Here is a 27,870-nt window from a genome sequence, read left to right as displayed (position 1 = left end):
GCACCTATTTGCCAACTTGACAGTGATACAGAGCGACACAATATGGCGTCTGAGCTGATATTGTCTCCAGCAGAAGGGTGTTCCTTTCTACAGTACATTCAATTTCAAGAGACTGAATTAGACTGTTTCTCAACTTCAATGTAAAACTACTATGACTACCTCTAATGTAAGACACAGATATATTTTTAGAAAATTATATTTTATATAAAAAGAAAAAAGATCCAATGCCTGAAAAAGCCACAACAGTTGACTTTGTTGTGCATTTGGTCGCCTCTACTCTCTGTCAGGGATGGCAAACTCAAATTAGCTCAAGGGTCACAAGTAGACCGGACAGGTAAAATCATGGTATAGAACTTAAAAAGAATTGGCATCAGTTATCCATCTAAATAAAAAGCAGGGCTCAACTGTAAGTATATTGTTCAATAAAATAACACAAACGCAAATGGAACGTGGCAACACTGTAGTGCTGTCACTATCAAATATTGATTATTCAATCAATTAATCAACTAATCTGATTCATTTTAATTTTGGATTAAAGTAAATTACAAAAGCATTTTCTCTGATTACTGTTCATTAACCAGTGACCAGTAACCTTGAATTCGTATAGTGATTAAAAAAAGGGGAGATTGATGTTACTATGTTACCCGTTCAGTCATTGTTTCCCAAAGTAAAACCAGATGTTTGCAAATGTCTTATTCTGATTAAAACACAGAAGGACTACAGAAATCAGTGTACAATCACTGAAATCAGAGGATTTGGACAAATTTCAATAAAAAAATTGCATCTTACGATTACTCAATTATTAAAATAGTTGTCGATTAATTTAATAATCGATTACTTGACGATTAATCCATTGCTTTTGACAGCTCTACAACGCTTATGCCCGTATGAGTTCCGGGCGTGTTCTATCTACCTGTTTTGCATATATCTTGTTCCCAGAATGCATTGTGTGGCACAGTTAATGAAGTTAAAGGACGTTAACATGTCATATGTGTTTATGTTACCATTAGCTGAATGTGTGGTATATTCAGCACATTTATGTTTGATTTGTGTTATAACTCTAGGTTGTGTGTAAATTTAACATTGACATCCAGGACAATTATGTGTACAAGTTGCATTGCTCATCTGAGGATTGCTTGAAAAATTACTCATTTATATGTTTTGATTTTGGCTGGTTGACATCTCACGGGCCGGATTAAACCCCTTGGTGGGCCTGATCCGGCACGCGGGCCATACGTTTGACACCCCTGCTCTATGTTTAAACTCTTTTGAGTCTGTTATTGCGGAAAATTAATTCCACACACGTAAGGCGATAACATCATCCTATTGCTGTTCTATTGTTAAATACAGCTTAAATGCGTCACTACTCAGATGCTGAGAAGGAAGTTCTGGAAAATTCTTCACACTATAGTGTAGTCTAGTTTGGTCAAAAACAACATTTGCCTGTGGACGAAAAGCTGTGTTTTGTAAAATATTCTCATGGATATGCTACAAAGACGAGGATAGAACTAAATCAGAAACTGCTTGTTGACAGTTGTACTTATAGGTTGTGTCTTATACAACAAAAACTACACAAAGCTATGCAAAAATGTTACTAAAATTTGTCATTTGTGACAATGTTGTAAAAAGAATTTGATATGAAGTTGCGTGTGGTGTCTCAGGGACCACTCGTGGTTCCGTGGGCCACAATTGAAGAAAGTGACATGCCGGTCATGATGTATTGTGTCCATCAATGTGTAGCATAAACAACCAAGATTGCTAGCTGATTAGCTGTTTTCTTACTTTCTGAGTTTTCAGAGGCAGCCATTCTCTTCCTCCTCATTGAACGGTAAAAGCGAGAGTTTCTGCGAATCGGTTCTCTGCTCAGGCCAACCCGGGATTCGTCATCATCATCGTCATCATAGTCCTCCTCGTGGCTGGGTAGAGTGGTGGGATGCTTGTCAGAGCTTTCCTGGGATTTTGTCCCCCACTTGCCCCGAAACAGGGCAGCCACAGACATGCTGAATGTATTCTCCGTTTCAAGTGTGCTAAGAATATTCAGACAGACTTGGAGTGAACTGCATGAAAATAATCCATCCTAATCAGCCAGAATCCAGAAGAAAATCCATCTTGAGAAATGATTGGCATCCGTGATTGTATTCATTAAAAAAATAAAAATAAATCCCAATCAGGAGCTGTGAACTGCAGTGTAAGCAACAAAACAAAAAGGTCAATGTTGCTTAGGTCCTCTCCATTCAGTCCTGTTGTTCGCTACGCTGGCAGCCAGTGGGACCAGAGTGCTTTGCTTATTTCTACCTAAGCTGTAATTATTGCATTTATGACTCGCTCTCCCTCTCCTGCTCTTTGTCCCTCCTCTGTTTGGCTCCGTCCTTCTCTCTACACCACCCTGCAACGCACTGACATTCCTAAACTCAACCTGGCCTGCCTGCTTGCTTCTCTGCCCTAAAATACACTCTGTTGTCGAACCAGAAAAGCGAACCACTGGCAGATTACAGTGTAATGTGGTTCTCCATTTTAGTTTTCCCACTCCGCCTTAAAGCAAAGTTAAATCATACATCAAAAGCAGAGAAAGAAATTACTAAAATAACTGCTACCTAGTAGTGTATGTAATTTCCCGTGTGAAAGTGTGTGCTAAGAACTGCTAGTAATGTTCCTGATCCTGTTGAGCCAGGGCCCCATACACAAGTATGTTTTTCTGGTCATCTGACAATAAAGTTTAAAGTTCACTGTGGCTTTTTCACATGGCGAGAATAAGCCTTCATGTGTCGCTATTCAACCATGCCCTGCAGAGGTGGCACATCCAGGTCCAGAAAGTAAAAACCCTGCCACAGTTTTGCTTTAGCCCCTGACACTAGCTAGCCAGCGCTCTAAAAGGTAAACAAGCACCATGGGAGCTAGCTAGGGAGGTAGCTAAAAGGTAAAGAAGCGCCATGGGATCTAGTGAGGAGCTAGCTAAAAGGTAAACAAGCACCATGGGGGTTAGCAAGGGAGCTAGCTAGCTAGCACCTGGGGCTAAAGCCAAACTATGGCAGGGTTTTTACTTTTTGGAACAGGATTGGCCACCTCTGATGCACTGTTCAGCCACCCTGTAGATTGAGGGCATTTTTTCAACTTGTTGTTTTTAGGTAAATTCAGATATTATTTATAACTACCGATATATAAAGAAATTTGTAATCAAATCGGGCGGATGTTTGAAACAGGCAATCAATTTGTTTGTTTCATTTGGAAATAGGATACATTTATTCTGGGTTTTGAAATGGTACTCTCATTGTTACCAAATAGCTTGTTAACACCAGTTATAGGTTGTTTAATAAGTGGCTGTACCTCATTGGTTTAATTTCTTAAGCAGAATAATGAATTCAGTTGTTAGATATAAGAAGTTTAAGATCATATTGACTGTACCTTTACAGGTTAACTGCACAGTATGGCTTGAACTTGCCACACAGTGAGCAAATCTTATTGTCCAACTTTTATGATTCAACCTTACAACTCTTTATTAATGATTAACAAATACGTTAAACTGTCTTTAATAGCACATTTATAAACTACTCCGTACAGGTTTCCCATTTGCATCATCTATAGATGGATAGGTGGAGTGGGTAAAAAAAGTCTCCTTGTTCAAATGGCAGGTTTTTATTATATAAAAACTAGACCAATCCTTTTCACCATTAATGTGACCTATAACTAGTAGGCTACAACTCAACTTAAAAAAAAAAAATCTTTAAGAGGGTAAATCAAAATAAACAACTACGAAAACGAATCAATTTAGCTGAGGTTTAACTCTTTTTTTTTTTTTTTATTATATGTGCGGCACAAACACAACACTGCTTATCACTAAAAGAAAATATTGTAGTAGGACAGTAACGGCATGTTTTTCTTCATCTGGAATTATTGGGACAAATTGGCGGGATTTGTGAAAAGTTGTTTATTATTATCAAGACACTGGTGGCAAGTGTCTGCTGACTAATATTGGATGCGATTGGTTAATTCTGAAAACAGCAGCATCACCAGTTTTAAGAGTGTGTGCACACTTATGCAGTCATTTCATCTCAGTTGTTTATTTTTTATATCACTGTCAAAAAGACACATTTTTTAATTGAGTCCTACAGTTAATAGGTCCACATTAACGTGGGAAAGTTTAGAAAAGAAAAAAAAAGAAAGAAAGCCTTTTGATGTATTTGTTCTATAGGCTTTCTACATCCACCGTAGACTGATAAGAGTGATAGATTGATTGACAGAACATTGTCAAATCTATCAAAAGAAAAGGTACTGAGGTTTCAATTGAGTGTAGCTACATGATATTGATCGCCTCCTTGTGGCGAGTTACAGTATAGGATTTAGGGAATTTTATAACGTGAAAATAAAAATAGAACAACAAAATGTACAACAACGACAACATAAAAAAAATTAACAACAAAAACGCACAGTCTCATTAGTATCATTATATTATCTGAAATATGAAATCAAAATAGAGGCACTGAATATCATACACACATAATCATTAGTCACTTCAACTCAAGCATTGATACTTTATTGTGAAAGAGACGAAAGTACTACCGGAAATCGTCTACTTACCGTCCGGAGGAGAAGGCATTTGTCCGTGGTTTAGCTGCACAAAAAAGAAATAAATGGCTGGGAGCAGATTAGAGAAGATTGGAACCGTGTTTTCGCGGTAAGAAAGAATATTTGATGTCATATGTGTTTAGTTACTTAATCATTATTGGAGCGCCAAAGTCAACACTTGAGCTAAGTGCATTCCTTCCAAATTGTTACCTCAAATCGTTACACTCACTGATAACCAGATTTTATGACAGAAGGTAATAGTACTATATATAGATCGTGCATGATGAAGATCATCGATATATTTACACGTGATTTTTTTCAAGAGCATATGCGACGTGCCTCTTGATGACGACACAGGTGTGCGACAAATGCAGTCGATTTATTCGTAGAGAACTTTTAATGATATTGCTCCCCATTTGAACGCGTGTTTATGGTTAAAATGCTTAACAGTTTTAATCAAAAACGTCTACTTTAAGAAATTAAGATTTTGCGTCTCACGCTATGACTCGATGCTCATCTTTTGAAGGACGACCCTAAATGTATATGTAGTACAGCAAAGCAACTTAGACACACTTCAATGTCACGACCTGATTTGCCGACTGAATATGGAATTTTCCTCAACCCTGTATTAATTTATTCGTTTATTTATTTATTCATTCATTAGTTGTCTACTACTACTACTACTACTACTACAAGATAGAAACCCCTCCTTAAAACACAGTCTTGAAACATTCATCACCATATCATTGAAATAAATTAATATTCACTTGGGGAAAAAAAAACTGGCATCACCTCTTATTAACAGAATGCTAATAGTTGTTTCGATAAATCATAGCTAAAACGTTGGCTTTTTTTAAGGTATTAATTGCAATTTAGTCATGTTAGTTTTTTCAATTGACAAATCTGTGATTTCATGAGACGTTTTGAATTTTGATTTAATTTATGAAGCTTAATAAAGCATTTTATTGTTGATTAACAATTGAATGCAAACTAAATGTTAGTTGGGCAGCCAATGATGGAGAGGCTCACGAGTCTACCTCGCAGCAGGCTCTGGCTTTGAATGTCGGCTCAGGCCTTCCTATAGCCTGTGGATTTTGCATGTCCTCTCTGTGCTAGCGTAGGATTCCTATATGCATGGTAATGGTATTGAAAAGTCTAGTTGTGCTCATATTTTCATACCCAGGCAGAATCTGCAAAAAATGTGGCAAAGGACGCTTCATTAATATTTTTTGTTATTTAGAAAGCTCACTCATGACTTTGTCTAAACATCTCATTAAAGCCATGTCTTCAGCAAAAAAGGTTCTTTGTCCAAGTAGTGTTATTAAGTTGTGTGTTTTAGAATTTCTCTGACATATCTATTGTGTGCTTTATTTCTAATTAGATTGGTATGTAGCATCACTAATTGTCTGATCATCTGATTAACAGGGTTCGGGATCTAATGCGCTCTGGAGTGATAAAACAAACGGAGAAACCAATCTGGTATGATGTGTATGAAGCTTTTCCACCAAAACGGCCACCACTGTATGTAAAGCTCAATAGTAGATACAGGGTCAAGAAACCAGACCCGGTGCCTGAAATTTTCTACATGGAAGATCAAATTAGAGCGTAAGTAAATATTTTTTTTAATGTTTTATCTCTCTATCAGTATTTTTATTTCTCTTCATAAGATGGTGTTTATATGACCGTATTATGTCTAAATTTGCTTACAGGAAATTTTATGAACAATACGGGATGGGTGCTCGTCCTTTTGATCTTTCCAAATCAAACTTTGTATCTACTTGTCAAAGGTATGTATTGTATTTTGGTCATTTTGTGGTTCTAACTAATATTATACAGTACAGGCCGTAAGTTTGGACACACTTTCTTATTCAATGCATTTACTTTATTCTCATGACTGGTTACTTTGGAGATTCTCACTGAGGGCATCAAAACTATGTGTGAATTGATGTTGAGTTATGTATTTAACAAAAAAAACGTGTAATAACTGAAAACATGTTTTATATTCTACTCATCCATCCATTTTCTTGATCGCTTGTCTTCACAAGGGTTGCCTATCCCAGCTGGCTTCGGGCAGTAGGCGGGGTACACCCTGAACTGGTTGCCCGCCAAGTTTTATATGATAGATTCTTCAAAATAGCCATCCTTTGCTCTGGTTACTTCTTTGCATACTCTTGACATTCTTACCTTTGGGAACTTCTTAAAGACTGTCGAAAAACCCTTCAGGTGACTACCTATTGAAGCTCATCGAGAGAATGCCAAGAATGTGCCAAAAAGTAATCAGCGAAAAGGATGGCTATTTATGCATGCATTTATTTTATTATTTTCACCTTTTTTTTTGTTAAGTACATAACTCCAAATGTGTTTGTTAGTTGTCATAGTTGTTGTCATACAATGTACATAGTCATGAAAATAAAGCATGTATTAAATGAGAAGATGTGTCCAAACTTTCTGGCCTGTGCTGTATGTTTGGGCTTGTTTTTTGTTGTTGTCATGATGATACACTCAGATGAGGAGCAACAACATTTAATATTTTATGTTCCACTGTAGGTTTGTAGACAAGTATGCGGAGTTAAAGAGCCAATCTGAGATGGATGACTCTCTTCTGTTTGAGGAGACTGCCAAAGCTTTACTTGTAGAGGGCATCATACTGAGAAGGAGAGGTGCATCAACAGTAAGTGTTTATTTGGAAAGGTCAATTTCCTTAGTAATATACAGGGGTTGCTTGCTTGGATTACAATGGTCACGTTGCTTCGAGTTTCCGAATAGTGTGCAATGAATGAATTTGCACAGTAGCCCCCCAAAATATTGTCACAGCACAAAAAGTCACGTGCAGTTAAGGCCATGTATACACGTAGCCGGGTTTTTTGCAAACGGGAGATATTTTCCTGCGGCTTGCCCTGTCATCTACACGTCCGCAGGCATTTTTTTCATTACAAACGAAGTTTTCTAAAACCTCCGGCCAAAGTGAAGATTTGCGTATTTCTCCCGCTCCGTGGTCGCGTGTGTCCTTCAGTAAACAACGTTTTACATCGTCCTCAACACACGTCACTCAATCACATACCTCAAGTTGTTAAAAAAAAAAAGAAAAAAGGGCGACTTGGATTTGCTTTCCAACCAGGGAGAGACCATGTTTGTATATATGTGTGGTGAGTGAGTGGGAAAAAAAGTTGTTAAATGAAGAAGTGAAGCTTTTTAAGATTTTGTATTTATCGTCTTTGTTTTCCTCTCTGCTCCGTTTATGATGTACTCATTGACTGTCTACAAGTATTATTATTATTATTATTTTTTTAATTAATAAAAAAAAAAGTATTGTGTGCGCTGACAGCGCTGATATATACAGATCAGCGGCTGACAGTCCGTGCTTTTGTGAAATATTGTGAAATGACGTCAAGAGATGAGCAGTATTTGGCTAACTACTGCCACCTAGAGGCTTGGCATCTCTATTTTTTTCTACGACCAGAGGAGGGAAATATCCGTTTTTAAAAATGCACTGATACGTGTGTACATGGCCTAACTCTTCTGGATTTGATTACAGTGGAACTCCACGATAAGTTTGTTCGTTCTAAGACGCTGTTTGCAAACTGAAATGCTTTCCATTGAAATGAATGAAAATGTGTCTTAATTTGTTCTATCCCCAGACACAAATTATGTTTACCGTTTTTATGGGTTTTGGTAAAAAAGAAATCAATCAACTCTTTTTTTTTTCTCTTTGTTCCTTAGAACAGTAATAGCAACACAAACATTACTCATGTTTAGCTGTTATTTTTGTCTTTTTTCAACAGCAAAACGATTAGGCTTCCTACTCTAGTATCTACTGTAACTATCACTTTACTTTTCACTTTCTTTGGAGTGATACTTGGGGGCTAATTTACAACTTAAACAAACACATAACACACAGAGCAAACAATGTTTATGCTGCGCAATATTTGTTTAAAAATTTTGTTCGTAAATCAATTTATTCCAAGCGGGTCGTTTGCGCACAGAAGTTGTACAGTATTTCAGATTTATGGTGTTGTTTATATTAACTACATACAGTATGACTTTACTACTGTATTGATATTGATTAGTGATAGACAGGCACTTTCCACTGATTTGCATACAACTTTGAATTACAGTACATTGCTGTCTTAGGAACTGCCATACTCTGGAGACCCCTTGTCTAGACAGTAGGGGTGTGAATTGCGTAATACCTGGCGATTCAATCCGGAGCACGATTCATAGGTCACGATTCGATTCAATGCCGATTAATCCCGATATGAATCTATAAATTGATTATTGCGATAAAAAAACAACAACTCAAATTTAGAAAATCTCAATCAGTAAACTTGTACGTGTACACTGTAAGATTTATGAATAATATTGTATTTATGTTATGAAAATGTATTAAAAAACTAAAATCTTAATGCTTATAACAGAGCCACTGTATTTAACAAACAGGTTGCAGTCTTGTTTCCTGTTCGAACAGCACTGAAATAAAATATTATGGCTTAATGTTCGATTAATATAACATTCTTCCATGCATAAAGTGTGAACCCTAACCGTAAGTAAGACGTTTTGTTGAATATTTGATGTTTAAAGATCGATTCGGACGCATATTGAATCGATTCGAGAATTGCGCACTGTAATATTGTGATATATTGCTGGATCCATTTTTTTTTAACACCCCTACAAGACAGTATAATGTATGTATACAGTACATACATATGGATGTACAGTATATACTGGATTTATGTATTGTCAAAATACTACAGTACATCCCAAACATTATTGAAATATGCCTATAACCCAGTAAGAGAAAGTTTGAACATACGTTTTTCTTTATACTTTGCAGGTGACAGCAGAGTCCCGGGATCCGGTGTTGAGGTTGAAGCTAACAGACTTGTTAGCAGAGCAACAGTCATTTGGTGATGACGGCAAGCAAGAGCCTGAAGAGCAAACGTCACACACAACACAAACCTCCTAGAACTTTGACTTTCGCCTTATCTGGAGGCTCTGGTCACTTGTAAAAATAATTTCATGGTGGTTAAGCAGGGGTGCACAAACATTTTAAACCAATGGATTTATACAGAAAAATTGAAGGAAGTCAGCGACACTTTTTGCGTGATAAACATGGCAAAAATCAATCCTAAATTAAGAAATGCCAAGCAGTTAATTCCACCTAAAAAAACAGCCTATGTATCAGTTTTTTGATATTTTTTTATGTTGGCAATATGACACCAATAATAAAATGAGCTATTGTTCAGAATATTATCAGATCTGAGAACGTCAAGTAGCCATTTTGCCATCTTTGTGAAAAGTCACTACAATCAACACTGTCACCAGGCTACTACATTCAAGAAGTTAGCGCATAATAATCTCGAGTCGACATTGTTGTCCAAATTTCAATATGTTGGATGATTTATTGTGTATCATGTGCAACTGCGTGGAAACAAAACTGAGAATAAAGTTGTATTTACACCAGACAAAACTATAGTACTTCAGTTTTTCATTTGCTTTTTTAATTAATGTGAGCAAAGGGCTCAGTGGTACTTTTGAGTTTGTGAAAAGGTACTGTTATAGTGGTGGCAAAGCAAATTCAGTTTTTTGTTTGTTTGTTTATTAATTAAAAAATAACACAATTCACAAGCATCACAACAAATGGGCAGCGTCAAGAAAAGGCGCCTTCTTGAGACAGAAGAGGTAACATGAATAGATCTATGCTACCAAGTAGAATATATTAGCAGTAAAGGCAATCATGGCTTCCAGCAAATACTTTTGTTGCCTCATAGTCTATTTTTGTATTCCCCAAAGAATCGAAATGCACTCAGGTTTTTCGGTTTGGCCACGTTTAGCTTTTGCAATTTCCCAGTAACATTGAAAGCAGCATCAAACTGTCATACCTGTCTACCCACCAGCGGATGTGCAAAACAAATTGTGAAAAATCGTACATTATGCAGCGAGTTGAACGTATCTTTGAACGTGAGAGCAAAGGCGAGTTTAATGAAAGACTAAACAATTCAAAATAAATGAAAATGGGATTGATTTCTTCAATATAATTTCAGTGAGGAAAAAAGCGGCCACTGAAGATTGTTTTTTTGTACTTCATTTGTTTGTAAATATAATTTAGAATGAGGATTTAGGTATATTTTTAAAGCAAAAGTACGTTTTTATTATGCTAGTGTAACCCTAAGGTATTGTTCTTGTTTCCGGAGGCTGGGAAAGGGCGGGTTACAAAAAGATTCAAGTTTCTAACGTTTTCAGGCGTCTACCCTGCTAAATGGACCTAACACGGCAGGACAGGATTTGAAGCTCGTTTCTGTTTATCCAACTCTTCCTTTTTCCTTTCTCGAAAGAGGCTCGCTCTAATATACCTCTCTCTCACTCTCGCTTATGACATGCTCAGTACAAAAACTCTTTACCATGTAAGAATACAATACCAAAATTAATAGTTCACAAAAACAAATATTAGTCAATTTCAAGTAAATGAAAATACACATTGACAAAAAAAACGTGTTACACTAGCAGTGTTCTCGGAGTATGTCCATATTTGATGAATTTTATGTCCATTTATATATGAGCTATACATTAAAAAACCCTCACCCAAGACATTGAAGTGAATGAATAGAGACCAGAAACTTTTTTTCTCTCGTGATTTTGCTCTGTCCGTTTATTAACAGACGACTTCAAATACGTAAATATGGCAGGAAATATTTTACGGTGTTTCCTGAATGTCTCACGCTCCCAGCCAATACCAGCCTATTTCTCGCAGTCAACAGGAAACCAGGGAAGCGTCCTTGGAGATGTTCCTCTTATAAGCATTTCATTTTACATCCTTAGCAAAAACAATGCCCAGGTTGGTGAGCTGACAGAATCAGGAGAGGCAAAGGGCAGTCGGATAGTTTCAAGGTAAGATCCTTTGCGATTTACAAGCTTTTTTTCCCTTTTTTCTTTTTTGGAGCTGATTAGCTAGCTGTAGCTAAATGGCGCCTACCTAAGTCAATGTATTTTGAGACGCTTCCCCTTTCTAGTCTACAGCTTCATTCGCAGAATTCCTTGTATATAAGCCATCAAAGTATTACCTTTCATTATATTTGCATGTTGACCTCGGACACATTGTTTCACGCAATGTGTTTAAACTGTACCGAGTTCTTTTGATACATATTTCTGATCGCAGTAATCATGAGTGCGCCTATGGTCATTGGAGACCAGCTCATCCTTGAGGAGGACTTTGATGAAAACTATAATCCCTCGGACCAAGGTACACATAGATAGCATGTTAAGATAAAATGGTATACTACACTGAATTCTGTCTTAATGCTCTAACATTGGAGATAAATACAAACAATGTATTTATTGGTCTTTTGTTTTGTCATGCCTGACTGTCACAAGCTCAAAGTTTTACATAACATTAATTCTTTTAATTTTAACCTCCACTCCTTTATGTGTTGTTTTCTCCATTTTATCAGAAATCAGAGAGTATGCAAAGGAGATAGGCATTGATCTTGACAATGAGACAGAGCTCATGTGGCTGGCCAGGGAGGGTATTGTTGCCCCTCTTCCACCGGAGTGGAAGCCTTGGTAAGTCAGGGGATGTACTACAGTCAAGTTCCTATGGGATTTTAATAGAGACTAAAAAACAAATTATATCATACATATTATGGACTAGGGAGGTCTGCGGAATGAAATAAAATGTATCCACTCATTTTGCAGGGGAATGTTTTGGATTAAACGGGTCAAGCATTCAATATCCATTTTTTGAAGGACACAAATTTAGCAACACATCATGCACTTCCAATGTAATGAAAACATTTCTGATGATGTTTGTGTACTTTTGAGATCGATGTTATGGCTTCGACTTAGTTTGAAATAATTTATGGCTGCTACCATCTGTTAGCATACTAGGCAGATTTGTGCTTGATTTAAAAAAAACTGTAATCTGCTTCCTATTTTACCTGAAAAACATGATTTTCTTAACCTAATTTAATCCTTCTGGCCAGCAGCCTTTCCCTCTTACAGTCTTGAGTTTAGAGGCACTCTAATCTAGACATCTGAGAGTGACAGTGCCTGAGCATATGTGACTTTTTTATTATTATTATTTTTTTTACAATCTCCAGGGAGATGTCAGCAGCAGGCCACCAACAAGCTTCTTATTACAGTATTGTTAGTGTTAGTTGTTCTACATAGAATGCTGACTGAGTAAATTTATACTATATATTATTCCATATATCACCACTATTTTCACATGTGACTTGCGTAAAATGTAATGAAACCGCTGATTTAATTATGTGCTGTTTTGTAAACATCTGCCTGTCTTATGACCTTCACCCCCCCCCCCCCCCCCAAAGGCACACACAAGAATTGGGTGTTGAAGCACTCCTTAATATTTCTGTACCCCTAAAAATAGCACTGGTCACAGTTGTAATTCTACTGTACGTTATAGTTTTCTAACATTGTCTTGAAACCTTTAGAAGGATACAAGGGTGTGAGGTGGATGTATGTAAATAAAATAAATGTGATTAGTCGGTTGGACTTTATTAGCATTTAGCCAATGAGATCTGTGTTGTGCGTCAACTGAGAAGTACACCGTGTTCCAAATTATTATGTAAATGTTTAACTATGATTTTTATCAATTGCCCCTGCAAATGGCACTCAACATAATTTTGTCATCAACTGTTAGATAATAATTTGAATGTTTTTAACAAACCTGAGAAATAAATTCAAGCACAAACTGTGCTGTCCAAAAACTCAGTTCAACAAAAGTTCAATGGATGCAAGAAATGTAAAGATGCTGTCAAATAAGAGGTCATATGTTAAAAAGTAAAATGTCTTGAAACACTGCTGTGCATAATAATTTGGACCTTGTTTTTATTTTTGAAAAAAATACTGTCATTATTGGGAGGTTTCAATGCCAGGGATGTCTTTTTCATGTGTTTTTAAGAATGCAGACATTCAATCCCAGTACGTATTAATATATATTTTTCCGTCCATCCATCATCTACCGCTTATCCGGGGTCAGGTTGCGGGGGCAGCAGCTTTAGCAGGGAAGCCCAGACTTCCCTCTCCACAGCCACTTCAGCCATTTCCTCCAACAGGATCCCAAGGCGTTGCCAGGCCAGCCAAGAGAAATAGTCTCTCCAGCGTGTCCTGGGTCATCCCCGGGGTCTCCCTCCGGTGGGACATGCCCGGAACACCTCTCCAGGGAGGCGTCCAGTAGGCATCTGAACCAGATGGCCAAGCCACCTCAACTGGTTCCTCTCAACGCGGAGGAGTAGCGGCTCGACACTGAGTCCCTCCCGGATGACCGAGCTTCTCACCCTATCTCTAAGGGAGAGCCGGCTACCCTGCGGAGGAAACTCATTTCGGTCGCTTGTATCCGGGATCTTGTTCTTTCGGTCACGACCCACAGCTCGTGACCATAGTAGATGAGGGTAGGAACGTAGATCAACCGGTAAATCGAGAGCTTTGCTTTTCAGCTTAGCTCCATCCTTACCACAAGGGACCTATGTAGAGTTCGCATCACTGCAGACGCTGCACTGATCCGCCTGTCGATCTCCCGCTCCATCCTGCCCTCACTTGTGCACAAGACACCAAGATACTTGAACTCCTCCACTTAGGGCTGGATCTCATCCCCGACCCGGAGGGAGCACGCCACCATTTTCCGACTGAGGATCATGGTCTCGGATTTGGAGGTGCTGATTTTCATTCCAACCGCTTCACACTCGGCCGCGAACCGCTCCAGTGAGAGTTAGAGATCACGGCTTGAAGAAGCCAACAGCACCACATCATCTGCAAAAAGCAGAGATGCAATGTTGAGGCCACCAAACCGGACCCCCTCAACGCTTCGGCTGCGCCTAGAAATTCTGTCCATAATTTATATATATATATTTTTTCATGATATTCGAAAAAATCTCTCCAGTTGGTGACTTGAAAATTATGTGCCATTTGTAGAGACAAAAAATCTGAAAAAAAACAAAAGATCATTTCCATTATAATATGTAACACGGTGTATTGATACCTTTTTTAAAGGACAAAAGTTCAAATTTGTCAATGCACGCACAGCACATTCACAGTTTGTTATTATGAGTTCTATTTCGTCCCTCCCGACCGCCAGGTGTCGGTGCTGAAACAGTACGGAAATCCCCCACGTGCACGCATTACTCGAGAAAGAATTCATAAAAGGACATTTCCAGGGTTCCGGCTGACGTGATCCACATATATAAAAGATGATAGCACCCGGAACTCAGTCTATTTTACCTTCTCGCGCGGTTCACTCACGGTGTTTACAGCTGTTTTTCGTGGCCGTCGCTGGTGGCCTGTGATCTTGTTGGTCGGGACAGCGGGTTTTTCCTGCCCCCCTTGGCTGCAACGGCTCAATGTATGTTTTAGCTTTTGAAATATATGTATGGACGCTGGAGCTCCCCTTCCATCTTTCCATTATTTCCGCGACTCATTGATGAGTACAGCTTCAAGTTCGTGAGTGCTTATAGTGTATGTCAGCAACTGTTGCCGTCTTGCCTACGGTTGCTTTGATTTGTTTTGAATGCAACTGGCAAGTGATGGTACAGTTATTTCGTATCCTTTCCTAGCTTGTATTGCCTCAACTTATGCAGCTCCGTCCGTGTGTCGCCATCGGCTTTGATGTTGTTTGCTTGCTTTGTAATTGTCTGTCATAATATCTGCTAGTTTATGACGACACAAACAAACATTTACGTGTTTCTGTGAGTACTTTGTGGATTTGTTTGTTCCGTTGGTGAAGAGGCTGGTTCTCGCCTCCTCTCCCACACGAACATAGCAACCTGTTGACTTGCACACACTCATTGTGCGTCGATTGGTGACTGCTATGGAGGACGCCGCTTGCTGTAAGCAGTGTGGCGGCTCCTTCTTGCCCGAAGAGGGACGCACTGACTGCTGTCTTGACTGTCGCGCAGTAGCGATCGCTGCCGCGGCGATCTGTACTCCTGTGAACACAACTGATGTTGCACCTCACCAGGATGCAGCGGCTGTCAAGGGGCAGTCATCGTCGGAGGTGGCAATGGCCGGGAAGTGGGCAAAACGCAAGTCTGCTTCACCTGTTGGCCATGACCATCAGAGTAAGAAGAGTCGGGCGGACTCTCAGATTGCCTTGCAGTTGAGCTGTTTGGAGGCGAGTGTGACAGCAATAGAGGCTCAGTTGGGTAATCAACCCCATTCTGCTTTTCAGGCCTCTGCGGTGGCGTTGCCCTCTGCAGAGGAGGCCATGCAACACTCCAATTGCCCTCCCAAGCTGACTATGTCGCAGAGGATGCCGTCTCCATCTGGGATTCTGAGGCATATTCGGGGATGGATTCTCTTTCCTCTGCCTTGCCTTCTCTTCCTTTTGAAAGTTTTTCAGCTGAGGTGGATTTGGTGCACACTGTTATGCTTAGCGCTTTCCAACTTTTAAAGTTGGACACGTCTGTCTTTTCTCAGCCTCCTTGTGAGTGTGGCCTCTCTCAAATGGACTACTCAACAGTCTTTTTGGATCTCGGAATCTCGTCTTTTTTTTGGACGGACCTTCATTCCTGCTGGTACAATTCTAGTGTTTCTCCTCGGCTCCCGGCGGACAGCTGTGCTCTAGAAAACATGCGGTTTCTTAATCATATTGGTTTGGACCGTATGCCTAATGTGGAATATGCTGTGCCTTCACTCATCGTCTCCCCTGAAGAAGCCCTTAGAGACGCTGTGAGATGCCCTAGCCTTCAGTGGAATTTGTCGTCCCTCACGGGGACAGGTCACGGACAACCGTGAGATTCGTCCCTCTGGCCGAGGGCTCCATGGTCAGCCCCGAACTACACACACCACGCCTCGTCCCTCCCGGACCCCTAAATCCGTGAGGGCCAGGGATTGAGCCCGAGGGGCCGGCAGTTGGTTACTTTTCCTGTCGGCAGCTCAACTACTGGGGTGCCCTCGCTTCGGACACATGGGTGCTTTCAACCTTGACTCATGGGTACAGGCAGGGTTCAGTTCTGACGCCGGGCCCCTCTCTCCAACCGGGTCAGATAGACTGTCATCAGCGACCCGGAAAAGGCACTATCTCTAGATCAATAGCTAGCGACCCTCCTCGCCAAGTCCGCTATCAAAGCAGTAGATCCCTTGGCTCATCTAGGGGGATACTACTCCCCCTACTTTCTCATTCCCCAAAAAACGGGGACCCTATGCTGGATCTGAGGGGTATCAACCATTATCGCCTGAGGGGAATGGTTCATGTAAATCAATCTGAAAGACGCTTATTTCCACATCCCTATTGTTCCTCAGCACAGGAAGTTTCTCCGATTTGCCTACAGGGGTCGCCACTGGCAATTCAGAGTACTCCCATTTGAGCTGTTACTCTCTCCTAGAGTGTTCACACGTGTAGTGAAGGCGGCCCTTTTCATCCCTGCAGTCGAGTGGCATGAAGGTGCTCCCTTACTTGCACGACTGGCTGATATGCGCACTGTCCAGGGATCAGGCACTCCAGGACACATCTACCCTTCTACAGCATGTGTCACAACTTCGACTCAAGGTCAACCTGGAGAAGTCCTCTCCCGTTTCCTCTCAGCAGACTCTGTTCATCGGAATGTGGTTGGACACCACCTCCATGACTGTTCGGCCATCCCAACACAGGACAGACAATGTGCTACGCCTCATCTCTCTCTTTCGTGCCAATGGGATGCTGCCTTATGTCCACGCCCTATCTGTTAGCCCAAAGTGCCTTGTGTTGACACCCCGACGGGGCAGGGGTCACATTGTGGCCAAATTTGGCTTTTGTCTGGCTCTCAAGCCAACCAACTTATTGGTCTCACTCGTTTTACTCCACCGTTGACAGATGGGGATGATGCTCCAAGTCTTTGTTGTGCTTTGAGGGCGCTCCGCTCTTATTTGGATGCTACGGCATGTTTCTGTACATCCACCCAGCTTTTTGTGTCAAAGGCCCGACTAAAGGAGCTGCTGTTTCCAAGCAACGTCTCTCTCACTGGATCGGGGATGTGATTCGGCAGTTGTACCGGGTCTCTGGTTGTCCCCCTCCTCCTGGGGTGCGCAGTCAATCAACCAGCATCTGTGCGGCTGCTTCTTGGTCGTCGCCTTGCACATTCGCCAGATTCTGTCACCTCTCCTCATCCACTGGATGTGGTTTGCGGAGGCCCCTCTGTGAGGTACATTTTCCAGGGTCTTCGTGACATCGCTGGTATTCGGCATTCTGTGCTGTTTCAGAACCGCCACCTGGCGGTCGGTAGGGACGGAATAGAATGACAGTTACGTATAGGGGTGTGAATTGCCTAATACCTAAAGATTCGATTTGTGTCACGATTCGATACAAGTCCATAAGTTGATAATTGCAATTTTTGTTTTGTTTTGTTTTTAAACTCAAATTTAGAAAATACTAATCAGTAAACTTGTACATGTACACTGTAAGATTTGTATGAAAATTTATTTATTTATCTGAAAAGTCAGGTTGCAGTTTGTTTCATGTTTGAACAGCATTAAAATAAAATATTAAGGCTTAATGTTCCATTGATGAAACATTCTTCTATGCTTAATGTGTAAATCCTAACCCTAAGTAAGACGTTTTGTGGAATATTCCCATAAAAAATTGATGTTTAAAAATCGATTCGACCGCATATTGAATCAATTTGAGATTTGCGCGCTGTAATATGGCAATATATTGCCGAATCGATTTTTTATAACACCCCTAGTTACGTATGTAACTACGGTTCTATGAGTCCTGAACGACCGCCAGCATTGCTTGTCACTCAGAGCCCTCGTGTTGATTTGCGTGAGAAGGTTCTGAGAGACTGGGTTCCGGTTGCTGTCCTCTTTTATACATGAGGATCACGTCAGCCGGAACTCTGGAAATGTCCTTTTATGAATTCTTTCTCAAGTGACGCATGCACGGGGAATTTCCGTACTGTTTCAGCACCGCCACCTGGCGGTCGTTCGGGACTAATAGAACCGTAGTTACATACGTAATTGTTGTTAACCAAGCTCTTTTCCTTTAATAATGATCATCTTGGTTAAAACCCCAAACCACAGCTCCTGATGGATAAAAAAAAACAATTAAGTGTGGAACACCATGGTGTCTGTGAATTATGTAATCTTTGTGTCATCTTGTGATCCTTGCTGCAGCCAAGATGTTACAGGAGACATTTACTATTACAACTTCTCCTCTGGTGCGTCCACTTGGGATCACCCGTGCGATGAGCACTACCGCCGCCTCGTTATCCAAGAACGCGAACGCCTCCGAAGCACTGCTGTGGCTGGGGGCACAGGGCCCAAGAAGAAAAAGAAAGAAAAGAAGGAGAAAAAGGACAAAAAGAAGAAGAATTCAGCCAAAAGTGGAGTGAGTACCGATAGTTCTCCAATCATTATTACAGCACAGTACCGTCAATGAACAATATTAAGTAAGACTTTTTTCAAAACAAAACGATGATTTTGTGAAAACTTTTGACTTTGTAATTGTTGCTCTCTATTTTGAAGGGCCTGGGTCCAACATTGGGGTCTTTGCCACCTCCACTTGGAAGCCTGGCTCCTCTCGGTGGTCTTGATGCTCCTGTCCTCTGGCCAATCTCTGGATCTGCATTCCCACGCTCTCTCGGGTCTGCGGGACTGGAACCCCTCAAAGCATCTCCTGGGCCTCTTGGGGTAATCTGTAATAAATTATATCATGGTGTTGTCCAAATATAAATAGTGTTACGTTGCAATTTGGAGTTCCGCCAAATGTTTACAGATGGGTAGATTACTTCTCAAACCACCAAAGTGCAAAAAAAACTACGTATGGCACAGTTATACCTATAACACAACAGGTCTTACACATGCATTAGGCTACTTCATTATACTTACTTTAACATGAAACATGATTGTAACAAGGCATACGTGAGAAACTTATTTTGATTCAAAATTTTATTTTTTCAATGATTTGCAAAATAACAGATAACAAAAACACCAACGTGCGCACATCGACGCGACTTGTCAAATACACAGAGAATGGAGCCGGTGGACAGAACTCCGTGGAATAAATAAATAATAAACATTGGTGGAAACGGATTAAGCTACACAAGCACACTTGAACAATTCATCATGTGTCTGTTTCCATGTATTTTTTGAAAAACATGTGTTGTACCCACGGGAGGGGATACAATTTTTTATGGGGGTAAGTGGCTGCCTGTGTTGTTGCGCTCCAGGTGACAACAAACAGGATGCTGTGTGTGACGTAGTCTATCCCCGAAGCCGATATGGCACATATTCCAGCCCATTAGACCACGAGGCGAAATGCGAAGAAAATTCTAATTTTTCAACCTTGGCGAATATGCATTTTTTTGCTGCACCGCACCATATCCTCCCACCTCTCCATACTTGTCCTCTGCGCCGCCCCATGCACGCGCCCGTCCACGCGCCCCTCCACGCGCCCCTCCACGCTAAATTGGCTATATGAAATCACGCCGCCTAAACGCCCCCCCGCTTTTGGTGACTTGTTGTGCATGTAAATCTGTAAATTTGTATATTAGTTTTTTCTTGTGATGCAGCCTGACACGTTATTTAACATAGGGTTTTGACAGTTGCCGTCATATTTTCGGGACCAATCAGCACCGTTCCACATCGTTCTGGTGCCGAATTTTTTACCGGTATGTAGTTTCAGACCGTTACGAATTATTCCATCAGTTTAAAGGACTACAGGTTATGATGCATTTCTCACATTTTCTTCCACAATAATTTGTGTCAATTGTTTTGTTCCCATTTTGTAGAATTTGACGAGGCATTCGGCTGTAGGGAGCAGATAAAGTATTTATGACTATTTTTTTTCACTTTCAGCCGCTCAAAATGGTCAGTGACATCAGACCTATCTATACATATATAGTTTTGTTTTTGTTTTTTTAATGCCCCCTGGACATTAATAGCAGAATTATTGTAGTAGCAAAACTAACTATGCTGTGTGTGTGTATATATACATACACACACACATATATATATATATATATATATATATATATATATATATATATATAGTATAGTGTTTTGTATATATATATATATATATATATATATATATATATATATATATATATATATATATACGAAACACTATATGAGAGAGAGAGAGCCATTTTGAACATCTACATATTTTAACAATCCTGGTGAAATGTCAGCTCCCTAGTGTATTTTTTTCCCCCCAATGCTTTTTCTTTGATGAAACACAGAAAAACATAAAAAAGCCTGAAAATGGACAAATAACACAGACTGATTAAAAGCATCTCTGACTGTAATGACAAGTTTGCTCTATATTATTTATTTGGTTGTTACTAACATAAGTATGAGATTCATTTTTGAAAGAATCTGAAAGTGTTATTTCACGTGAAATGAAAAGAAAAAATAAGAAAATACTTCACAAAAAGATATGCAAGCAGAGTGTTGGACACAATGCTTAACACAGAAACTTTCTTGGATCTAAGGTTTAAGAATAGTTTTGTCACCATGGAGGAAGAAGTAAAGGCTGTACTTTTGCAGAAAATTTATGATTTACCACCACAGCCAGAGGTCCAAGAAGCAGAGCAGCAGTATCAGTAAGAACAATGTGGGGCAAAACCAAAACAAATGAAAAAATCTGACTTGAAAAAAGCCTGCTGACTGACATGAGTTTTCAGCACTTTGGGTTTCATCTGTAGCCCAAGTAGGCTGTCTGGGGAGAATATTGGCACACTTGTTTTCCTAGCAAAGAATTTAAAAATGGCCAAAGAAATGTAAAAATTAAGCCAGACATCATGTTTGTGTTCAATTGTGGTTAAATGTCTGCAAATATTCAGAAGTGTTGAAAATGTGTTTCTCTTATCAAGCGTATCCTAATGTTTTCACTTAATAATTATAATAATAATAATTTGAAGCACTTATGTCAGTTTTAATTTAGCTGATTTCAGATTTTTGTCAAAGTACTGTTTCAGTACCAGTATCTAGGTATTTTAGGCAGGTATAGTATCGAAGTAAAAAAAAAAAAACGTAACCGTTTTCAGTTGAACTTTTAATAATTTAAGCTTTTAACTTATTTTTTTAACGTTGTCAATGTATGTTCTTTTTAGTAATTTTTGTACGCTATTTTTGTTTTCTCTGCTTTGCTTCCAAATGTCAGTAACGGATATGTTTGCTGATGCTTGTACGTGTTGATTCTTTGCTTGTGTAAAGCACATTGAGTTACTTTGTGTCTGAAACATACTATAGATATAAAACTGCCTTGCCTGGCCATAATTCTGATAAACCAATTTTAAACACCAAATCGCTCCAAAAAAAACCCAAACAAAATATAAATCACGGCTCACCAGTTTTTTGGGGTTTGGTCATGTGACGTTAGCAAAATGAGTTGTGATTGGTCATAGCCTGAGACCTGAGCATGCGTGATGTCATTTTTAGCTGACACCAAGTGGCAAAATGTGTTTTAAAGGTATTAATTGTACATGGAAAAATAATGAAGTTATCAAATTAATTCTTAATGCTGAAAATGGCTAAATGAGTCAAGTATCCCTTTAAGGGGCAGATTAATCAATTTGACTTGACCTCAAATCTTGTTGTTACACACGGAGTGTCTAATAATCGTATAGTAATGGTAGACATTCCTGTCATCGTTGCAGGCAGCATGGGTTCAGTTCCCACTGACGGTGTAAATGAATGCGAGTGTGGTCGTCTGTCTCTATGTGCGCCCTGTGAATAATTGGTCCAGGGTTTTATTTGCCTTTTGCTCGGCTAAAGCCCTTGACAGTATGCATTATACCAAATGTATTGTTATTTATATTTAAGGCTCATGCTTTTTTAATAGCAAATACTGTGTGCCTGTGTTGTATTTTCATAGTGTTAATTTTTATTTCCTTCCTTGTCAGGTACTGCGCAACAGTGGTACTGAAAGTGTTTTAAGCTTCAAGAAGGAAGAAAACGTGTACCTCAACATGCCTGGCTTAGATGATGGTGATGAAATCTTGGAAAATGAGGTGCAGTACAATTATTACGCTTATAGACATTTGCACTTGGTGCATATTGTCCTTACATAATGCGAAGATTATGATTTTTTAAATTTATTTTTTGGCAACTCAGCGGTCTTCAGACCGGCAACTGTTGAACCTCCACCTGGATCTGGATGACCTCAGAGGTGGCATACAATATGAGGTACACATGTCAGCTTATCTATGGCTTTGTTAGCAAATAACAAGACTTTTTTTTAATGATTGGCTTGACTACTTTTTTTTTTTTTTTAACGTTTGTTTGCGTGTGCGTGTGTGCATGAACATGCATGTGGGTCAGGACAGTGACGCTAGTGTTGCAGCTCGAGCAGAGGAAAGGACTGAACCCGAAATGCAGGACATATCTGGACGCCAGAGCTCTGAACCGCCATCACGACAGGTACACTCATAAACACTTATGTAAATACCAGATTGTTCAGATTAATTTTTTTTGCCACTTTTCTTCATTTTTCATTTCAAATGAAACTTGTTTTGTGTCATCATTTTGGCGAATTTTACAAGTCATCTCAGGCATAGTCACGATTTACAGTACACTACTGACACAGAGTTAGGGATATTGATATAGTGACTGAAATTTCAATATGAATCTAAAATACCCCCTAACCTCTATAGGTGAACTTAATTTGACATTCGCTTAACCTTTAAATGAGATATTCTCAGAGGGTTGGTTTTACTTTCTCCAGTTTTATCTTGGGCTGGACTCTTGTCTGCCTGCTCAACGTAGAAACCTAAAATCCCACATCCCACATTTCGTTTTCTTTCTTTCTTCCTTTCTTTCTTTCTTTCTTTCTTTCTTTCTTTCTTTCTTTCTTTCTTTCTTTCTTTCTTTCTTTTCACGTTAGCTGACCCTCATTCATGTGCTTTGCAACTTTATTAGACTACCTCCTAACATAAGATTTATGCCAGAGCTGCCGTAAATTAGCAGCATTGGTATTTACCAACATCATGTTGTTGTCTCTAACGGCTAATACACCTGTAGATAGAAACTTTGGAGAGAGAAAAAACACATTTATAATGCAAAATGTAATTAGCATTGTTATATAGGATTTTTAAATTTGCAAAACACTGAGGAAATATTAAAATAAAGATAGCTTTATTATTCCTTTATCCAGGGGTGGCATGGCTCACTGGTAGAGTGGTCGGCTCCCAACCCATAGGTTGTGGGTTCGATCCCATGCCATTGGACCACGTCGAAGTATCCCTGAGCAAGATACTGAACCCCCAGTTGCTCCTGATGCTGTGTCATCAGTAGGTAAATGAGTAATCGAATGTAAAGCGCTTTGAGGGCCTTGTAAGATGGAAAAGCGCTATGTAAATGAAGTACCATTTAGATGTCAAATTATAGTTACTGACATTTCTGAACCAGAAAAAAAAACTAATTTTAGTGGTTAAATGCTGAGCTTGCTTAAATTCGGATTACTTAGAGAAGTACATTTGGGTATAAAAAAGTAAATTCCGTTTGAAATGAGTCGCTTTGCGTTCCAAATTTTTAAAACATCAAGAGCTCACTGAAATTGAAGCGCTTCATGCAGGTGGTGTCTTTAATAAGAGGTGGTCAAATACATTTGTTTAGGGAATGATTGTTTAGCAAATGATATATCGTAGCATTTACTACTTATGGCTTCATGTAAACCCGGGGATGAATTTAAGATCTCATCTGAAATTGTTTGATTGTCAGGAAGCTCAACTGCTTGCTATTCTGGACAACTGTCGTCAGTACTAATCAAACCTGTAACTACCACATGTCTCAATTTCTAGTTTTGGTAAATATGTACTGTATTTGGCTTTTTGACAGAAGTGTTTACAAGTTCACTACCTTTTCACCATTTTCTAATTTAATCATATTTTCATCTTATCCTCCTGTGTATCTTTCTTTCATCTCTCTCTCTCTTTCGATTATTTGTGACATTTGCACCATGACCCAGGATGTGTTTGAGTAGCTTCTGTGCTGCTGGGATCTGTCCTATGGGCATGGATGCCATTGTGCCTTCCTGTTTGTCCTACTCTCCACCTGGTGTCACTGCTACTGTTTTGCCATCTGAATTCTGACAGCATCGTCATCCTTATGTTTTTATATTAATCAATGAATTAGATTATGATTGTAGACTTGACTTCATTGCAGGATCTTCATGGTTTTTCAACATTTGTACCGTAAAGTTTGGACAATAAGCTACAATCTTTCCTCCCCAGTTAACCTCCTTTTTTGCAGACTTTTCTCATTTTCTGCCTCTGTTCAACTCGCCAAAGTCGTTGACTCGTTAATAATCGTTATTTGTAGTGTACTTTTTAAACACGTTTAAATCAAATCTCACATGTAGTTCACTGATAGCTAAAGTTTTTCAATTGAGGGGGCAAAGTGTTCTTGCTTTAAGTTCAAAATATTTTCAACAATGCCTAACATGCTATCTTAAAAGGGAAGGCAACCCAAAAAATGCCTTAACAATACAATGAAAATAATTTCTACGCAGCCCCACTAGTCTACACACACTATTGGGATTATTATTGCTTTGTGTTTTTATCCATCTCTGGGGGCGGCCATTTTGCCACTTGTTGTAGACAAAATCAGATCACAGTCGTTCAGGGATCATGTAACGGATCGACCAATCACGGCTCACCTGTTTTCTGAAACTGAGCTGTCATTGGTTGTTACCTGAGCAACTATGATGTCATTTTCAGTCAACAGCAAGTGGCAAAATAGCCGCCCCCTGAGATGGATAAAAACAGGTGGAACACAATGTTAATTAGAATGTCGTGTCTAGACTAGTGTGGGAACCAGGGTATTATAGTTTTGGAATTTTCATTTTAGTTAGTTTTTATTTGGTTTTTATTTTTTTGTTTTTATTTAGTTAGCTTTAATTAGTTTTAGGGCGGTTCTGTTAGTTTGTATTAGTTTTATTTATTAGATTCTTAGTTTTATTTTAGTTTTAGGTAGTTTCAGTATTAGTTTTCTTTTTTTTATGTTTATTACAGTAATTTATGGACTATAAGGCGCATCTGACTAGCTGAATTTGGGGAATACTCGAGTTTATTACACATATAAGACATAGCCGACTGTAAACCGCCGGTGTTTTAATGTTACCGCACCGGGTTCCCGCTACTTTCTTTTCCATAATGAGGGTGTAAATTGTCTCGCTCTCGTTTTGTCTCTCCTAATTTATTTGGGCTCACTTAGTTTGTTTTGCTCTGCCTGACGCTCTTTATAGTGCGCCCCTTTTTGATCTGATGGATAACCCAAACCTTAGTATTAGCCGCAAGGTCGAATGCAAGTGAAAAAAGTAAAAATGACTGTATTTTTGCGCAATATTTACATGGTAAAATGAAAAAAGTAACACATTACTTACCTAGCGTTGCATTTCGGCTGAGTTAAATGAAAAAGTAGGCGAGCCGAGTCATTGGAGCCAAAAATTCAAGCAAGCAAATTTGTTGCCTAAGAGCAACGTCATCTGAAAGTGCTTTTCTATTGGCTGCTGCTAGATGACATCACTTCTGTGACACACTTTCAAACGTCTTTATTCCGATTAATATCAAAATAAATATACTTAAAATCACATTTAAAATCATCCCCAAAGGCTCATGTATATTACCAAAGACTAAAATTTTTCATTTCAAGCATTAATTTTTAATTTTCTACAATAAGTTAGTTTAATTAAGTTTTGTAAAATGTAATTTCAGTTAGTTTTTAAAAAAGCATTTGCGTTTTTATTTTATTTTAACAAAATTGTTGTTGTTTTTTATTTTAGTTTTAGTTTTTTCGTTAGTTTTCATTTACTAAAATAACCTTGGTGGGCACATAAAACATATAATTGTAAAAAAAAGAATTTGGGGTTGACTTCCACTTTAATTTTTTCATGCACTGGAACACGCATACAATATAGCAAGGCTCCTTAGATTGTTTGAAACCATCAAACAGTTACTTAGCCTAATTACAGCAGTAGCGATTACAAATGGAACACAACAATCGTTATATGTACATTGTATATATTCTCTTTGCTCTATGGAAACAATTACAACAGCTGGAGTTTAGTTTTAGCTTTAGTTTGCTGACAGTCTACTCCTTGACATCATCCACAAACTGCGCTGTGAAATCAAACCACTTATTTCGAGCCGTAATATTAGCCCAAGGTATCAGGTCAGCGAGAGGCTGTGGACCATGCCCGCTATGCTATGCTATGCTATGCTATGCTATGCTATGCTATGCTATGCTATGCTATTAATGTGCCTGCGAGTGTACAGCAAACACCTCATTGGTCATGCCTTCTGCCAATTGGTTAATTTTCCTCAGGCATAGTGGGTTCCTAAAACTCATATTAGAATTTACAGGGGTGAATTTTTCTCCCCCACAAATGTACAACAGGTTTATATTGACAGTTAAAACAACTCTGACAAATTTATTCAGTATTTTTTTAATCGCAAGCTTTCCTCTTAAGTTCATATTCATTTCTTTGGTTTTTAATGGGTGTATTAAATATTCCAATGCCCACAATAGACCAAATTTTACGGTACAAACATTTTGTTTTGATATTACATCTTGTAATCACATGCATGTGTCATCATTTGGTCTGTTTTGTATTTTCCATGGGTATCGTCTGTCATCTAATACTTCTTTCAAAACACCATCTGTTAGTCCTGCATGTATTTGTCAAGTAAATCACTGCCACTATCTTTGCATGCGTGTTAAAATGTTCTGACTTGTCTTTGTCTGCCCGCTTCCCTCACCACCCCTTCCTACTTTTCTCTCCCTTGTATCTGTTTGGAATGGATGGACTGTTTACCCAAGAACTCTTTGAGGGGCCGCCGCTTGTCCCCTCTGGCACATCGAAGCCTTCTCAGTGAGACTGTGACCGAAGGAGGAGAGCCTTTAGAGCAGAGCAAGGACAAAAATGAGACCCAAGATAGAGATGAGGAATCAGAAAAGAAATGTAGTGACAGAAAAGGGGATGATTGTGATACTCACAAAGATCAGGTAAAAGGTCACGGGAGTCTAGAAAATGAGCATCAGGAATCCAGTAATGATGAGGGTGAAAAGAAAAGCAAGACCAAGCTAGACCAGGAACATTTGGCTAATGTAGGTGACAAAGATGGCAGACCTGAGAGAGTTCAGCATGATGAGATCTTTGACAGGGAGAAGATGGAGTGTGCAGAGGTGATGGGGAAAGAAAATGTGCAAGGTAAAGAAGATTCCCAAAATAATGACACAGATGTGAAGGAAAATGACAGTGGGGGAGTAGTGGAGAAGAGTAGTACAGATGATTATGGTGGACAAGATGGAGGAGAGGAAGAAGATGGTGAAAGTCATGAAGATTTGGAGCGATGCTCCCTGAGCCAGAGGAAATTG

At 39.2% G+C, this 27,870-nt stretch overlaps 3 protein-coding genes across 8 annotated transcripts in view; 2 read left to right on the top strand and 1 right to left on the bottom strand.

The window, feature by feature from the left end:
- The window catches only part of ngef (neuronal guanine nucleotide exchange factor), a 35,448-nt gene extending 30,570 nt beyond the window's left edge, over positions 1 to 4,878 (bottom strand). Inside the window, exon 1 of one of the 2 annotated variants that reach the window (XM_077566467.1) lies at positions 4,576 to 4,878. In XM_077566467.1, coding sequence (XP_077422593.1) covers positions 4,576 to 4,696 — 121 coding nt within the window. In that variant the 5' untranslated portion in view covers positions 4,697 to 4,878. Of the gene's footprint in view, positions 1 to 1,782; positions 2,298 to 4,575 lie in introns of those variants that run through there. The other variant, XM_077566466.1, reaches the window with a different exon arrangement.
- Positions 4,525 to 10,024, top strand: mrps23 (mitochondrial ribosomal protein S23). The gene is made up of 5 exons (XM_077566468.1): positions 4,525 to 4,672; positions 5,989 to 6,168; positions 6,273 to 6,350; positions 7,111 to 7,234; positions 9,395 to 10,024. Exons 1-5 carry the CDS (start codon positions 4,629 to 4,631, stop codon positions 9,524 to 9,526), a joined length of 558 nt encoding a protein of 185 aa, XP_077422594.1. The 5' UTR covers positions 4,525 to 4,628; the 3' UTR covers positions 9,527 to 10,024.
- Positions 10,025 to 11,304: 1,280 nt separating this feature from the next.
- Positions 11,305 to 27,870, top strand: part of LOC144052061 (uncharacterized) — a 46,495-nt gene continuing 29,929 nt past the window's right edge. For 3 of the 5 annotated variants that reach the window (XM_077565833.1, XM_077565832.1, XM_077565831.1), the window contains exons 1-9: positions 11,305 to 11,448; positions 11,717 to 11,800; positions 12,009 to 12,120; positions 18,664 to 18,877; positions 19,015 to 19,179; positions 22,398 to 22,505; positions 22,609 to 22,680; positions 22,816 to 22,914; positions 27,313 to 27,870. The exon at positions 27,313 to 27,870 is cut by the window's right edge and continues 246 nt beyond it. In XM_077565833.1, coding sequence (XP_077421959.1) covers positions 11,722 to 11,800; positions 12,009 to 12,120; positions 18,664 to 18,877; positions 19,015 to 19,179; positions 22,398 to 22,505; positions 22,609 to 22,680; positions 22,816 to 22,914; positions 27,313 to 27,870 — 1,407 coding nt within the window. In that variant the 5' untranslated portion in view covers positions 11,305 to 11,448; positions 11,717 to 11,721. Of the gene's footprint in view, positions 11,449 to 11,716; positions 11,801 to 12,008; positions 12,121 to 18,663; positions 18,878 to 19,014; positions 19,180 to 22,397; positions 22,506 to 22,608; positions 22,681 to 22,815; positions 22,915 to 27,312 lie in introns of those variants that run through there. The other 2 variants (XM_077565835.1, XM_077565834.1) reach the window with 2 other exon arrangements.

Source organism: Vanacampus margaritifer, chromosome 5 (assembly GCF_051991255.1).
Source record: "Vanacampus margaritifer isolate UIUO_Vmar chromosome 5, RoL_Vmar_1.0, whole genome shotgun sequence".
In the NCBI taxonomy this organism is placed as follows: Eukaryota; Metazoa; Chordata; class Actinopteri; order Syngnathiformes; family Syngnathidae; genus Vanacampus; species Vanacampus margaritifer.
This window is presented reverse-complemented; position numbering and strand designations above follow the sequence as displayed.